The 12,161-nt window shown below is 41.5% G+C and overlaps 1 protein-coding gene across 1 annotated transcript in view; it reads right to left on the bottom strand.

Moving 5' to 3' along the window:
* PAPOLG (poly(A) polymerase gamma) overlaps positions 1 to 9,500 on the bottom strand; it is a gene marked incomplete at its 5' end in the record, with an annotated part of 10,626 nt that extends 1,126 nt beyond the window's left edge. Inside the window, 18 exons of the mRNA XM_010138384.1 lie at positions 91 to 289; positions 575 to 692; positions 1,104 to 1,146; positions 1,239 to 1,360; positions 2,353 to 2,462; positions 2,824 to 2,931; positions 3,507 to 3,560; positions 3,950 to 4,034; positions 4,218 to 4,338; positions 4,423 to 4,495; positions 4,655 to 4,793; positions 5,380 to 5,469; positions 6,058 to 6,169; positions 7,223 to 7,276; positions 8,214 to 8,323; positions 8,506 to 8,587; positions 9,201 to 9,267; positions 9,345 to 9,500. Of these exons, the coding sequence (XP_010136686.1) occupies positions 91 to 289; positions 575 to 692; positions 1,104 to 1,146; positions 1,239 to 1,360; positions 2,353 to 2,462; positions 2,824 to 2,931; positions 3,507 to 3,560; positions 3,950 to 4,034; positions 4,218 to 4,338; positions 4,423 to 4,495; positions 4,655 to 4,793; positions 5,380 to 5,469; positions 6,058 to 6,169; positions 7,223 to 7,276; positions 8,214 to 8,323; positions 8,506 to 8,587; positions 9,201 to 9,267; positions 9,345 to 9,500 (1,843 nt within the window). The remainder of the gene's footprint in view (positions 1 to 90; positions 290 to 574; positions 693 to 1,103; positions 1,147 to 1,238; positions 1,361 to 2,352; positions 2,463 to 2,823; positions 2,932 to 3,506; positions 3,561 to 3,949; positions 4,035 to 4,217; positions 4,339 to 4,422; positions 4,496 to 4,654; positions 4,794 to 5,379; positions 5,470 to 6,057; positions 6,170 to 7,222; positions 7,277 to 8,213; positions 8,324 to 8,505; positions 8,588 to 9,200; positions 9,268 to 9,344) is intronic.
* Positions 9,501 to 12,161: the final 2,661 nt, after the last annotated feature.

Here is a 12,161-nt window from a genome sequence, read left to right as displayed (position 1 = left end):
CTGCTGCCCTTGGACAAAATGTGCTCCAAGCTGAGAAACAGCATTACATGCTGGAACGGTGCAACTGACTGGAGGTCCCGATGTTCTTACTGCAACCTTAGCCTCCATTTCTGTAGCAGACACTGAGCTTTTAGAGCTTGGCCGTGAAATTAAAGTCTGGATTCCACCCACTACTACAATACTTGAATCAATGAGAGCCATGGAGAGTCCTGCAGACACTGACGGCACAGCTACATGAGGTATTCTCTCTCTGTTGTTAGCCCCATTAGTTCTCCGATATACAGCACTGCTGTAAAAGTCAGACGCTAGAGTTAGAAACTGCTAGTTTGTCAAATAGGACACATTTCATTTCCAGACAACTCATGCACGAATGTGTCTGCTCTACCCATACCTGCATCCACCTTTTTTTTTTCCCCCAAGAATTTCTTTAACCCATCTACCCCCACGTTTCCAAAGGAGATGCAGCTTCATTCCTGAAGACATTAGAGCCCTCAACATCATAAGATCCCCATAGATTCTGACAAAAGTTCAGTTAAAAGCGACTGCTTCACACTTCTAAGATTATGGTACTAACCTGTCTGTTTCTGTTGTAGAGTTGTCCAGTTTATGTAAGAAAGCGGGATTACATGGTGTTCTGGAGTCTGTGTCTCTGGAAGTATCCAAAAGGTTTCCCTCTGAAGATGCCTTTTTGCACTGAAGCCCACCAGGATTTCGACCAGTCTCTGCTGTAGAGATAACTGATTTAGGTATCTTACGTAATGAAGAGGAATTACGTGGTGTTTTGGAGTCTCTGTCTTCAGAACCATCCAAACAGCTTCGCTCTGAAGATGTGTTTTTGCACTGAAGCCCACCAGGATTTTGACCAATCTCTTCTGAAGAGATGTCTGATTTAGGTATCTTATGTAATGAAGAGGAAATACGTGGTGTTTTGGAGGCTCTGTCTCCGGAACCATCCAAACAGCTTCCATCTGAAGAAGCCTTTTTGCACTGAAGCCCACCAGGATTTCGACCAATCTCTTCTGAAGAGATGTCTGATTTAGATATCTTACGTAATGAAGAGGAAATACGTGGTGTTTTGGAGTCTCTGTCTCCGGAACCATTGCTCTGAAGCCCTCCAGCATTTTGGCTGGTATCTGGCACGCTTTGCTGAAATGACAGTTAAAAAAAAAATAGTGAAGTCTTCAAGTAATTATTAAAGCAAAAAAATATTGTCAGAAGAGCCAGATTTTTTTATATACCTTCTTTCTTTTCTGTAAGGTTTCTGCAGGCAAAAAATAGTGGAGATGCTTCCTCTTCACGTACGCAGCCTCTATCTTCATCCCATCCTTTAACAGGTTTAGGTTGTTCGCTTGTCTGTAGACTAAGACAAAATGTAGCAGCGTAGCTTAGTGGGGATGTTCGCTTCAGGCATTTGTCAAAGTTATGGTTTCTTTAGAAACAGCAAGCCTTTAAGTCTGTCCAGCCCAAACGAAGACCAAGAAGTTTCCAGCCTAACTGAACATGAGATGCTGCCCAAGAGCTCACATGGAGTCTCAGAAAGATGAATGTGACTCAAGATGCCCGGTACAGACCAGTTACACAACAGCTGTTTAAATTCAAGTACGCATTATGTGCTAAGTTACCGGTGTGGTTTGCTAACCGTGCAGTCTCACATCTCAGTGGATTTTCACCTGAGGGAGGTAATGCTCCTCAACCATTAGTTAGGACTTTCTGAACCCACCCAACTGTGTAGAGGTGATGAGAGACCTTACTCAAAATTCAGACTAATTTTTTGATGTTTAGGGTGGCAATCGTGGTTTTTCTGTAACAGTTCAGTAACATCATATAAACTTCTCAGTAGCTTAGATATTAAAATTCTATCTGTCCAAGACAGATGGCATTTTAGGGATATCTGAATTAACAGAATCACTACAATTTAAACAGGTTTTTCCTAACTGCCTGCAAACAGCCTTTTATGCAACTTCAAAATGCTATACTAGCACAGCAGTTATTTCAGATAAGCTCCTCTAACAGGCCTGTCATGAGCATAACTGGAAACTTCCACATTTGAAGCTCAGCAACTGGTTTTGACAAGTGTAGCTACACCCAGTAAATGGACATCTCCCAGCTTCACATCTGTCCATCCGCTCATGAAAGGCAGCTCCTCTGTGAACATGTTTACTATGACCATGGTATATAATGCATACTTCTGTTTTTAAGATGGACTTACTTTTCCCAAGTGTCAAAATAGTCTGTTTTTAAAGCTAATCTTCTATATGTTGCTCCCTATAGAAATATCTAATACCACACAATTCACTTTGTGAAGCAAGTTCCACTAGGACAAAAAAAGACTAAAGCAAAATATAGGCTTACCCATGTCGGTGAATGACTGTATAACATGTGTTAAATCAATATTGATGCTTTCCGTGTTCTCAACTTTCTTAAACATTATCCCAAGAAACCACATCGAAACATAGCCACTCCTGAAGAGACAGATGCACAAACGCATCGTTTATGCGCAGATAACAGTTACTTGAATGCTATTATCTATTTCCAAGAAAGCCTTAAGCAAAACAGTTTAATTGCACGCAGCAGTTAAATCAGCCCGTACTTAAGTTCTCGGAGTGGTTCCCTCCGAAATTCTCCCTTCTATCAAAAGATCTTCCATGCTTCACAGTTCATACCTACAGTGTAGGTACATAACGGAATGTCTCTCACAGACAAGCCGAAGTGAACAAGCATAAACAAGTTACAATACATTGGCCAAATTGTATTTCAGAGAAGTACTGAAACTCACTTTTGAGGGAGTGATGAAAAATGAAAATAAAAAGTAATGAAACTCACTGTTGGGTGCTGGGAAAGGACTGCGGTTTCACATGTGCGATGGTAATAAATTCATTCCTCTCCAGGTTTGAAACAAGTACACGGATTTTAGATTCAACAAGTCCAATCCTAATACGAAGAGATATTTGCTCATTTTTAACTGTACCCAGCACACAGTTATATGCCTAAATAAGTGGCTATATATTGCAAGTACATCTTCAAAAAAATTATTTTCCCAAGAGGAGCGTGCCATCAAAAAAAGTTTAGAGACCACTGCTCTCCAAGTCAGGAAGAGATCTAGCTCTCCAGCCTCCACCACACATCAAGTAATCCCCGTTGGTTCAGTCTTGATGACGGAACACCTTCCTCCCTGAAGCAGCGCTGGGGAAGCAGACTCCTTTGCCTCCTTGCATGTGCTTCCCCAGATGACGCAGAGCATCTGACCTTCAGGCATAGGCACACTAACCCTCCCTGTTCCTTCTCATCGTGGCTCACATCTGCAGGTGAACTTCTTAAACATTTATGTTAACTTCCCTTCACAAGAAAGCTTCTAATTTTGCTGAACTGCCTGCTTCGCTTGGTACTGTATTCCGTGCCTAGTCTCAGTTTAACACTTCATTTGTTAACGCATTTGACAAAAATAAAGTGCAACACTGAACTGAGTTTCTGTTGTGTCCTGAACCCACATCTGAAGCATGACTTACCATTCCAAGTAATGTTCTTTAGTAGAGGCGCTCGCTGTCAGGACAATATAGTGTCTAGAAGGAAAGGAAAACAAATATACTAGCTCAGGACTTTATTTTCCTTCAAGGGAAGCCAAAAACTGCCTTAAATGTATGGAATATGACTTCCCGACAAGAGACTAGATCCTGTATTCCACACGGTACTAACTGATTACATCCTTTAGAACCACGTTCTGCTACCTTCTAAACACCCTAGTCCATTTTTTTTATTAGAAAAACAGCATCAGTGGCATAACACACAGTTTTCCCATCTTCCCGATACGTACCCTTACCAAAATCCATACGACTACCTCCAGTTTCTGAAAAACAGTCATGCCATCTTCTGTTTAGAATTCAAGCTAAAACTCACTACGTTAACTAGCAGGTAAGCCATTTCAAGTTCAGCTAACAGGTTTCATACATACTTGTACTTTTCAAAGAAGTTAAGAGGCTCGAAGAGTTTCGACCAATCAGCTTTGCCTTGAAGGATGTCATTAGTCACGGCCAGACCTACAATTACAGTTGAAAGCCTTATTACCATTGTGTTTTTAATACAAGCAGAGCACGATATAAACTTTACAAGATACTAGAAGGGCAGAACACCTTGCAGACTACAATCAGTTCAGATTGTATGATTTCATATAGCGAGAATTATGCTTCCTAAGCAGTTAATAAGCACAGAAAGGACTTTACCATGTTTAAATTCTTCAACCATAACGGCCCGTGTTGATGTCGATACGTTGTATGAGGAGTTCTGCTGTGGATAGGCTGGGGTGATGATAGGCATAACGTGGTATCGATCTGAGGGATTTACCTATGATGTTAAAGCAATTTTGCTTAGCATCAGCAGTTAGCTTAGAAGAAAGTTTAAATGCTTCCAGATTCAGTGTCTACATACCCTTGGGTCCCACACCGGCAAATTGAGGTCGCTTTCTTCAGGTGTTTTCAACAAAACCGGGTTTGGCCATTCCCTATATAAGAAAAGCCAGCAATTAACTGTCCATTTAAAACTCTGCCATGTAACGCAGTGTAGGGTTGAACATGGTTGGTGTGAATCTTTTACAAGGCACATGCTGTAAAAGCGTTACTACTCTACGCAAATGAAAACAGGCATTAACAATAGCTCTTACCATCTTGAAAAAACTAGGAAGAATTTATTAACGAGGGTAGAAGCAGAAGCATTTGGATACAGCTGACATGTCCTGGCCACAAGCATCGCCCAGGAGACTCCTCCAAGAAAACCCAACATATTGGAATAAATTCCACGCCCTGGAACGGACACACTGTAGTTAGCCTGTGGTCTTTCAACACCCAAGTATATTCCTTCTCATGTACAGCACCAGCTTCACGATCTACAGAACACGGAGGACATTTCAGTCTCAAAGTCAGCTATTTTTTACAATGAGGCCAAAATTATTGGTCCTTGCAGCGATGAGAAAAAGAATTGTGAGCACACCAATTCCCCAAATACTGCTGCTCTGAAATTTGCCTACGTGGCTACAGCTTCACTGCAACTTCCCTTAAGAATGAAGTTCTGCTGTTCTTCCAGCACTTGCTCCAACCACGTGTGCAACCAGTGTTCTCTTACTCCTTATGTATCAAGCTGTTATACTTAACTTCGCATTTTTATCATTTGTCGTCAGGTTCCACTCTCCTCCCCACTCTATCCCCATTAAAAACCACACAGAATTTACCACATGGACAGACATTGAATCTAAACTAAAAAAAAATGGGGTTTAGTTTAAAACTGTCATTTAAACAGCCATCCAAAGCTGAAGTACTTCCAAAGGTCTTATTTTTTCAGCATGAGGTACCTCTGGAAAGTTTAGAGATCACGAACAATCACATTACTCACTTTTTGCCCATAACTTAATTGCTCTGAGTGTGAGCCGGAAATTCTCCTTATTGGGCACGAGATGTAAGATTTCGTCTGTTACCCTGCATCCTGGAGGGAAAAAGTTGAAGTACAGAAGTTCCTAGTAACAGCTACAAGTCAGTTTTATGCTATACTAGGTCAAGAGCTTACAGCTGATAGTTCAAGCCTATGAAAACAATTTTGGATTACTTGCTTTGTATTCCCTACAAAATTATAGATTACACATAACATTCAGTATCACTCCAGGTAACTGATGCCTTCAACAGCTTTTTTGTAGTTTACAGCCATCAGTTTTTAATAAGGCCTTTCTACGGGATTCCAAAAGTGAAGTTTCTTTTGACAGCCAGGAATAACTAAACTGGTCGGTGTTAACCAGTGAGCAAGTTAAGCTTCGGGTATTAATATTTTAAGTGAACTACCAACATTCATCTCTAAATGCTCTACCAATTAATCTGGAACAGTTTCTGGGGCAAAGCGGAACAACGCGCACACCTTGAGCAGAGAAACATGAAATACAGGTCTATCTATCTTATACATCTCAGTTTAAGCCCATTCATCATCTCAGATGTCGAGTGTACAGGAGATCAGTTTCTGTGTCTTGTACAGACACCTGGGTTGCGTAACGCTTTCTTTTTAAAGACGTGTAAATACGCTCACCATTCAGGCTTCGAATGCATCTAATATCTAAGCTTTGCAGACACGCATTATCACCGAGATCCAGGTTTTCTGAAATGGTGGGCGCTGATAACCTCGCAAAGACCAGGTCGATCTGAGGAGGGGAAAAAAAGCACCAGCCATGAGTTGGAATGCTACACTGTTTGCGAACAGCAGGCTAGCGGGGGGGCCGTTAGTCAAGTCTCAAAAGAATAATTAACATTTGTATTTAGAATTACGTGGCTATAGGTACATCTCCCAAGAGATGTATTTGCCAGAAATCTGAAAAAACTGCTAGAAGTTCCATGTTTTCTCTACAAAACATTCATTGCATCCCCCCTTTCCTTTTAAGCGAGGAAAAGGAGGGGGGTTAAGTTGAAAAGATTACTCTAAACTTAGATTTTTCATTAAAAGCGGAATTAAAATCAATCATGAAATGAAGACGTAAGTTCAATTACCTCAGCTATACTTTGGCAATGGAGAGAACGTTTTCTTTATGCAGTAAGCCCTTTGGATCCTAAAGTATGTGGGGTTTAGTAAATTCTGAGGCAAGACAATTATTCTGTGAATGTCTGTACCACATAAAGGCCACAAAGAGGCCACTGAATAAGTGTCTTCATGACAGTGACTCCAAGTTGCTTAGGTAATACAGCACACAAGTCTTTATCCACTGTATAAGGTGTGTCCAAGATACAAGGAAACCTGCAGCTGACAAATCCAAGCAAGAGTCAAATAAGCCTCCTTTTCCTTTGCCAGATTGTCTCAAGAGCGCTTCATTTTTGATTTGCAACAAAATATTCATCCTGCTAACGTGATTCATCCAGCGAACTACACTATGCACATCCCTCCGTCAAAAGCTCGGCTGTCAGGGTTAAGAAGAGTTAGCAAGGACACTGCCTCTACTTCTACTCCACACAATCCCTGTGAGATACATATTGTTCAAACAGGCTACCCTGGGCTACAGCACAGGTTTCGAAAAGGGCGTCCCTGATGTCCCCTTGCCTGCCACGCTTCCTAGGGGCTTATTTTCCTATAAGCTGCCATTCTACTGCGGTGTCTTCCCCTGGGACAGGTTGTGGTCAAATACAGCAACAGCCTCAAGTCCCTGGAAAAGTTATACTGTTCCAAAGCAAGAAAAAAAAAATTACTCAAAGGAGGAAATGCTTACCTCAGTACCATCAAATTCAAACTTCACAACAGGCACGTAAGCGTCTTCCACAGCCTGTAATGGAGAGGAAAACCGTGTAAGAAATAATTTTTTGCTACTTTGATGTTTTTTCCTAAGCTAGTGATAAAATGCAGAATTTACACCGCAAAACTACTCAGTATAAATGCTGAGTTGCTTCCGAACAGAAAAAATGGTTAATAAGCCACAAGCAGTATAGCACGAATATGGTCCTAATCCCAGCTTCAAACAGGGATTTAGCCAAGAGATTCAGAGGCTGATCGTGTCTTGTAGCGAACAGCCAGTGCACAATCAGTACCGGTGCTTGTAAGGCACTTACCTCAGTTGTGAGGCAGAAAAGTAAGAGATTTCTGTAGCTGTCTTACTACTGGTTAACACCCAGAGAAATCCCAAAGATTCTGGCCACATCTGACAGCGCGCACTAGTCTTCTGTATTTCTATTTTCTGCCGCGCCTGAGATGCTATCGGCTGCCTCATGGCACAGGTTCTGGTTTTGTGGACCCCTTTTTGAAGTGGGCCGCAGCCCACTGCGAGTCTGTTCTCAGATGACAGTCAGCTAAACGTTAGCTGTGCGTATGAAGCCTTTCCACATCACATTCAACTCCCTTAGTTTTTAGGCTGCCCCTTCTTCCAGCATGCACTTTGTTTCCTAGGCCCTGTCTACATCTAAGATAATTAAAGCAAGGCTCCCAGGGACAACCTGGCTTTTTGATACAGCTGACTGATTCCCAAACCATGGGGAGAAGACAAGCGTTTGGCAAAGACTCATATGTGATGTGCAGTCATTGCGGAAAGAAACCAAAAGCTTGACTTCAACATTTTCACACTGCATGAACTTGTATTTTAGAAGGTGCCTAAAAAAAATTTTGGTTTTTAATTTTGGCTTGTAAGACATTCACTACGATACCAGCCTTTAACATCAATATTCTTATTGTAGAAGTTGCACAATCTATCAAGGAGAAAGCTTACTCACACGTAGATTTTTTATTCCTTCTTGACCTTTCAGTTTTTCAAAAAACGATTGAAAAAAGTCGGATCTTTCTACATGCCTGGGCGCAACACAGAGAGCGTCTATATCGGCTCCTGCAAAGAGATCCCATTTCTTCTGTTACTGTTGGAAATCACTTTCAAACAACAGACCTACGGTCCAGTGGAAGGTGTCCCTACCCATAGCAGGAGGGTTAGAACGATGATCTTTAAGGTCCCCTCCAACCCAAACCAGTCTGTAATTCTACAATCCTATGACCAGACAATGAAAGTTCTACCTTTAGTATGAACTCCAAGCCTGTAAGAACCAAACGTAAAGATTTTTCCACCAATGCTTGTGACTACAGAGGGTGGTAGGTTCTGTGGGTACAAGAGAAATAGTTTACAAGATACACATTGACCTATGTGCAAGTTTAGCTAGCATAAAAGTTTGGACTACAACAGCCTCCACGAACAATGTCTTCTCACTCTCGTACTCTCGAGTTGTTAGTCTATTAGACTGATACTGTTTTTCTGAAGCAAGTGCTTGCAACTCAAAAAAAAAATGGGTAACATCACAGTCCTTTCATTAATTTACACAAATTAAGGCTTATTATTAGTCTTCCCTGCAGCAGGCACACATAAATTAAGACAATCCAAGAGCTATAAAAAAATGGCAAGTCTAGTGTAGTAACTTCAAACAAGATTGGGTGCCGTAGGCTGTTTGGGGCAAGATTAGTGCCCATTTACCATCTGTCTCACTCCACAACACGTTGTTTCGGCTTTGTTAACTGTTACAAGTCAACTGGAGAGTCACTTCACAAATGTTTTCAGTGCCCCAAAGCAATCTGAAGTATCTTTTATACCTTAATAGCATTTACTACAGCTCTGCTCAATAAGAAGAAAGTTCACAGTTGAAGTTCAGCATAAATCCTAGTAGGATGGACTTTGAAAGAAATAAAAGGCATCAGCTGTTTTGATAAAAAATCCTTACCTTGCTCTTCCCAATTTCAGATATCCACTCCTTCACCAAACTATTTAGTTTTCCCAGGACAACTAGTCTGCAAAGAAAGCTTATGTTAAGTTTGCTTTAAAAAAAAAATCCAAGAGGTTAACAGATTTTACAGTCTTGTTATACCTGTGATTAAGCTCTTTATCATCCTCAAACACTCCGAACAGCTTCATCGCATCGATCAGCTTCTCAGTTTGTACAAAATCAACGCCCTTCGGATAAGCCAAACTTATCGGGGATGTCACTCCATAATATTTCTGATGTTGGTTTGCCCTAGAACTTCTGTGGGAGGAGATAAAATACTGAAGAATTCACAAAAGAAAAAAAACCAACCCACACCTTATTGGAAAACACCCTTTAGCTTACAGGTTTCCAAATCAGCTACTGTTTTTTTACCCAGCATTAACATAAATGAGAAAAAAAACCCCACTATTGTGATTTTGAGATAACTCGACCTAACTTAGAATTCACAACTATATTAAAGAAACCCCAAACATTCGTGGATATAAGAAAAGATCCAAGTTGCTACCTACCATCGTAATACAACTTATTTGCATTGCTCTAGACCATTAGAACTGATCTCCAGGAAATGAAAAGGTTTGAAAGCCACTAATTCATGGGTGACACTACATACAGCAGAAGTTCTGAACTCTTTTCAGTTCCATATCAGTCCTGATTTAAGGATGTTCCCATCGGCTTCCTGCTAACATTAAGCAAGACAATTTAACCCTGGCTTCTTTTAGATAAATGCATTTGCTGTGCTTCTACGCTTCTGGATTCAGTCAATTGGAGAGGAAGGACAGGTAACAAAGTGGTCTGTAAAACAGAGTTGATGCAGTAAATTCAGTATTACCTTGGGTTTGTTTATGGAAGAGTACGAATGAAAACATTAGCCGACCCACAGCTAATGTTGCTAGGAGAGCCTCGTGCTCTTAACAATGCTCAATTTTTATAGTTCAGAGGCTTAGCTGTATGCACACCCGTTTCATCCAAACCCAAAAGATGTGCGTCAGCACACAAAGCAGCACAGGTTGAGCTCTGTTCGTAGAGTGCTCCGATCTGGCTTAGCCAGCTCACTGCCCAGGTAGGCAGGGCAGGACACCAGGCACTTGGGTTTGGAGGCCCACAGGGTTTCTGGAATTCCAGTTACAGCAAGGTTCCACTTGTTCAGATTTATTTGCAATCAGAAGCTGCCCAGGACTGACGTGGCAGGACAACATTAAAATAAAGGCAGCATTAGCATTTTTTCACACTGTAGAACCCTTGTTTTAGAAAAATAGAGGAAAAGGACCACCCACTGTGCATTACCAGCTGAAACCAGGAGAGAGAAAGGACAGGAGGTAAGAATTGTCCATAGTGAATCAAAGGTCTAAACAGCTCATCCTGCTTGTCAAAGGGTCCATCTCACTACCCTAAGGCCAAAGGGAGTGATTACACCATTATTCAAACCAAATAATTTTCTACTTCACATACAGACAACTTCAAACGTTAGCTGGACTAGTCAAGAGATGCTTATAACCATGTCAGGGATCTGCCCCACTTTGGCTGGAATGGGATTAGGAAATGCTTGAAGATCAGCTTCAACACTTGATTAAAAAAACCCAGCTTATTACAGCTCGTTATTTCTAATTGTTGCCTTTGCCTTCCATTGAGGGAACATGGATTTCTCTCAGACTAGCTTTATCCAGCTACAGACACAGCTTTTAGTCACCTAGTAGGTGTCGTCCCCCACCCGCTGAATTAATTTTTTCAAACTTCATTCTGTGTGTGTTTTCCAAAAAGCTGGGAGGGCATATTAGGACTGCAGTCCTATCAACCAGTCTCCCCAGTCAAAACGGAGGCTTGCTTACAAGCCTAACTAGGCCTTGACCTAGTTTGCCTTGTCTTGTTTATGGGCACTGTCGACTTCATAGAAAAATACTACGAATATTTTTACTTTTTTATGGTATCGCTCTCATAACAAATACAGAGGGAAAGCATACGTTTAGTTGCTGTGCATCACATTTAAATTTAAACAGTTACAGCAGCAACTTCCTGCATGTTTCAGGTATTTGTTGCATTGTACAACCTGCGCTTCAGAACGTCTGCACAACATGAGAGGGGGCTTCAGACTTTAGTACCAGTCCAGGTCTTTCCTGTGTACAGAAGGCCACCGCCTGCCTTTCATTGCCCCATTCTTCCTACACAGACCATAATTAGGCAATATCAACTAGATATATCGGCTATTATTGTTATTTTAGTCAATAGTAGATAATTTTCAGTTGCTTGCATGTATTACTGAAAGCTTGAGCTCACAACTAACAAGTTGAGGGAAATGGCTCTTGCAAAGTATTATTGAAAGAGCAATTTATACCCCATAGGATTTGTTCCTCTTCTGGAATTAGTTTATCTATTTAATAAACAAATTAACTTCTCTCTGTCAAGTATACGAGGCTGCCAACCATATCAAAGAGGGACCATAACAGCTAAAGGAGCATGTACGGCACAACACACACATTGAGCTTCTGTTTAAACGAGCAGTCTGTTGCAGTTTAATATTTTACCAATGCTCGCTGAATTGTCCGCCACAGGGAACAGCTCCAATGTATTCCTGTTCCGACAGATCCTCATTTTACACAAGCAGTTCTCTTAAACTGATTTGTTCCAGGTTTTGTCACTGATTTGTAGCTTTACCAAGCTGCAAGCCAGTGCTCCAAGAGACTGCTGCGGTCCAGCCCTCGAGCAGTCGCCGAGAAAGCGTTTCTCTGACTCTTTGAGGTCAGCTTGCCTCAAACCAGGTGGAAATTTATCACCCCAACCTCTTCCACCCTCCTCGCCTGGGTGAAGGTATGACTGGAAATCACCTCCTGAACCTCCAAAACTACAAACCCAACCAACCAAACAAACCCTGCGCCCTCCGTGGCACCCCCCGTCCCTATCTCACGCTACCAACAGCCTGCGGAC

Source organism: Buceros rhinoceros, unplaced genomic scaffold, assembly GCF_000710305.1.
Source record: "Buceros rhinoceros silvestris isolate BGI_N320 unplaced genomic scaffold, ASM71030v1 scaffold26890, whole genome shotgun sequence".
Lineage (NCBI taxonomy): Eukaryota > Metazoa > Chordata > Aves > Bucerotiformes > Bucerotidae > Buceros > Buceros rhinoceros.
Note: the sequence above shows the minus strand (reverse complement) of the source record. Positions and strands in the feature narration are given on the sequence as shown.